This window comes from Stereum hirsutum (genome assembly GCF_000264905.1).
Source record: "Stereum hirsutum FP-91666 SS1 unplaced genomic scaffold STEHIscaffold_82, whole genome shotgun sequence".
In the NCBI taxonomy this organism is placed as follows: Eukaryota; Fungi; Basidiomycota; class Agaricomycetes; order Russulales; family Stereaceae; genus Stereum; species Stereum hirsutum.
In genome coordinates this window covers 1-3,235 of record NW_006763212.1, presented here as the reverse complement: position 1 = coordinate 3,235, position 3,235 = coordinate 1, and the positions used below count along the sequence as shown (strand labels likewise).

At 52.5% G+C, this 3,235-nt stretch overlaps 1 protein-coding gene across 1 annotated transcript; it reads left to right on the top strand.

Annotated features, from left to right (window-relative positions):
• The first annotated feature begins 972 nt into the window (after positions 1-972).
• On the top strand, positions 973-3,155 carry STEHIDRAFT_126663 (uncharacterized protein). Its single transcript, XM_007311843.1, has 6 exons — positions 973-1,354; positions 1,465-2,318; positions 2,381-2,553; positions 2,723-2,775; positions 2,841-2,967; positions 3,033-3,155. Exons 1-3 carry the CDS (start codon positions 1,028-1,030, stop codon positions 2,478-2,480), a joined length of 1,281 nt encoding a protein of 426 aa, XP_007311905.1. The 5' UTR covers positions 973-1,027; the 3' UTR covers positions 2,481-2,553; positions 2,723-2,775; positions 2,841-2,967; positions 3,033-3,155.
• The last annotated feature ends 80 nt before the right edge of the window (positions 3,156-3,235 follow it).

Sequence of the window (3,235 nt, the reverse complement as noted above, 5' to 3'; positions counted from 1 at the left end):
CGCATTCATCATTGGCTCTCTCTCCTCAACACTTCTCAAGTTTTTATCTATGCATGTCATGTGATGCGCAGATAATCGAGCACTCGAAGAACGACTGTGAGAAGCGTCACTGTCAATGATATTGCCCTCACAAAGTAATAGAAAAAGAAAGAGACAAAATCTATAGTAAGACTCACCTGTGAGAAGCGTCACTGTCAATGATAAAGAGACAAGGACACTTCCCACAAGTTAAAAGGACGCGCTCCGGCGCTTACCGGTCTATTATACAGTTGGAAAACTACCTGCCTAAACGGGACGCAGAGGCGCGGAACCGAGGCGCGGAATCCGGCCCCCTGCGGCCCGCTGGCTGGTGAAATAACTAAAGTCATAACTCTGCAGTAAGTGGGGAGAAGAAGCCGCCCCAGCTACCTTCCTTTCTGGGAACGGACCACGAACGCGGCTCGGCGTGGCACACGTGGCCGCAACTCCGCCGCGCGTCGACTTGGGACGCAAAATCCGTCCAAGTCCCCGTCGTGGTTGGTCTGTTGTCTTCATCTCTTCACATACTGTGTCGGAGTAGCTGCTACATACATTACATACCTGTGTACATGATAAAGAGCCATGACTTATATATAGTACTTAATACAATTCAGTGACTTTCCAGTTGTCCTGCCTAGTCAATGGATGTACCATCGGGGCCGCCAAGCTGTCAATCGATGCTACGACTGCGTGCTATGATATATCAAATTTCTAGGTGTCGACTGCCCTTTGCATACACAATTCTCTGCTCATATATCCCAGAAATAATGGCCCCCGACCAGTCATTCCAGTCAGCCTTGCCTTCCAATACCCCGACCCCATCCGAAAGCACATTCGTCAACTCTTCACCGAGTAAATTTGGCGGGCCGAAAGGAGGCGTCAGTGTCCCGCAATCAGTAAGGTTTCCGTCTGACAAGTCTCGTCCACTGAGCACCTGCTTACTGGGGAGCAATCCTGATGTAATTAGCATGTTACTACCACCAAGAAATCCAATCGAGGGAAGTTCGTCATGTACTCGGGCGCTGAAGCGAACGGCGAAAAGACTCAGGGACTATCCGCGCGTGCTCTGGCTACCGAAATCCCTTTACAACAGCTCGTTACATCCTACGAGCAGGCTCTCTCAATTGCTGCACTATACCAAGCTGGGAAGATACAAGACCAGCTTTATTCTCCCGGAAGTGCTGCTGAGCAAGAGGAGGCGAAGTGTCAGATTGAGGCTCTTGGATTAGATGAGCATGCACGAGGAGACATACCCGGTCGTTGGAGCATGCAGTGGAAGGATCAGACTGGGAAGAGGAAGGGAGGCTTGTCGGAGAGGGTGTTATATCAGTGGTTCGTCCATACTTGACTCCATGAACATATAATCGCTTTCTTATCATTCCTAAATGGCTATGGCAATGGTTCAGCAAGTGCGGCTACGACGAATCAAGCACGGGTACCAAACAGCGGCGTATTACCTTCCCGTACACCGGCTGTCTTGGTCATGCCGAAGTGACCTATGAGCTCCCATCGTCTAAGGTTCTGCGTATTCGTGGTTTCCTTGATCATAACGAAGCGTGTCGATTGGCGACGATGGAGAACAAGCCTACACACCCCGTTCACCCCGCCGTCTACAAGGTCGCGCTGGATCAGCTTCGTGATGGCTCGACTTGGTCCGATATCATGGAAAAGAACCGGAAGTACGTGCTAGATTGTTTGTACCCTGGACAGAAGGCAGATTGGGCCTATTCGAACTATCGCTGGCTGCTCAAGAGAACGGATTCGCGCTCACTTTACCGCCAGGCTCAGCGCAAAGAAGGCGTTGATGTAAATGAGAAGCCTCACCGCAATATCGATTCCTGGCTCAACCCATCGTCTCCCGATTACAACTCAACCCTCGCCGAGGCCGTCTTCTTCTACTCGGCTCGTGCGGCGACCGAAGAGCGCCTGAAAATCTGTATCGCCACACCGGAGATGAAAGAGGCTGCTTGGAGATACGGACACAATCAGCAGATCCTTCTTGATGGTACATTCGGAGTCTGTAACAGCAAGATCCTACTGTTCATTCTCATGGGTCTAGACGAGCAGAGGAAGGGTGTGCCACTCGCCTTTCTGATGTTCTCCGCACCATCAGGGAACAAATTCACTCCGGCCGGATACGACACCGCGATACTCACTGAACTTCTCTCGAAATGGAAGTCGTCCCTAGGTGTTCGCAACGGAACTGCCTTCCACTCGCCCGTTGCAATAACCGACACGGACCTCAAAGAGCGCAATGCGCTCCTCGAGGTCTTCCCTAACATCTGGCTTCTTCTCTGCAAGTTTCACCTTCGTCAGGCTTGGAAGAATCATCGTGGCCAGTCACTCAAGGCAAACTCACCAGCTACGGGCGTTGGCGAGGTTCGCATTCGGCTTTCACGGCTGGAAGACGAGCTGATACGTACAAAGGTACACGAGGACGCTCGCCAACTTGTTGCCGCTGAGCGCGCTACTCTGGAGCGACTCAAAACCCTCGATCCCACCGCGACATTTGCGGCCGATGGTGGTATCGCACACCTGGACTACTTGTCAGCTCACTGGGTCGATACGGTCGAGATATGGAAGTCTTGGTCTGACCACGGTCGAAACATTGCAGCGGGTATTCTGGGCTGCACGTTCGACTGGGTCTTACCGACTACGAACCACCTCGAATCATTCAACAATCTTCTGAAGAACAAACACCTACGTCGTTGGCAGCGGAACGGCCGCCGTCTTCGCCTTGATGTCCTCACAAATCTCCTAATTACCAAAGTCCTGCCGTCAATCTACCAACAGAGGAGCCTGGACGAGAAGCAACGACTCGCCTGGGAAGCAAGATTGCGACACGCGGGTGCGAATCATCTCATCGAGAGCCGCGGGACCACAATCCTCCAAGCACCCAGCATAGCCTGGCTCGTCCCTGACGAGGTTCGAGACACCGCCGCCGCCGCACTATTCGAACGCAATCAGATCGGGGTTCCAGACCTCGATTTCAATGAATCAGCCACACGACTTACCTTCCAGTGCCACTCCGCCTTCGCTTTAGATGTCGAGGAAATGCCCACTGTCTACACGGTGACGATGGAAATCGACGGTGCCACGAGCTGTTCCTGTGGCGACTTTACACATCGTGGTGGCGCCTGCAAGCACATACGCGCGGCGTTTAAACGTCTGGACGTGTTGCGCTCGCAAGGAAAGAACTTACCGCAGATCCCAATTC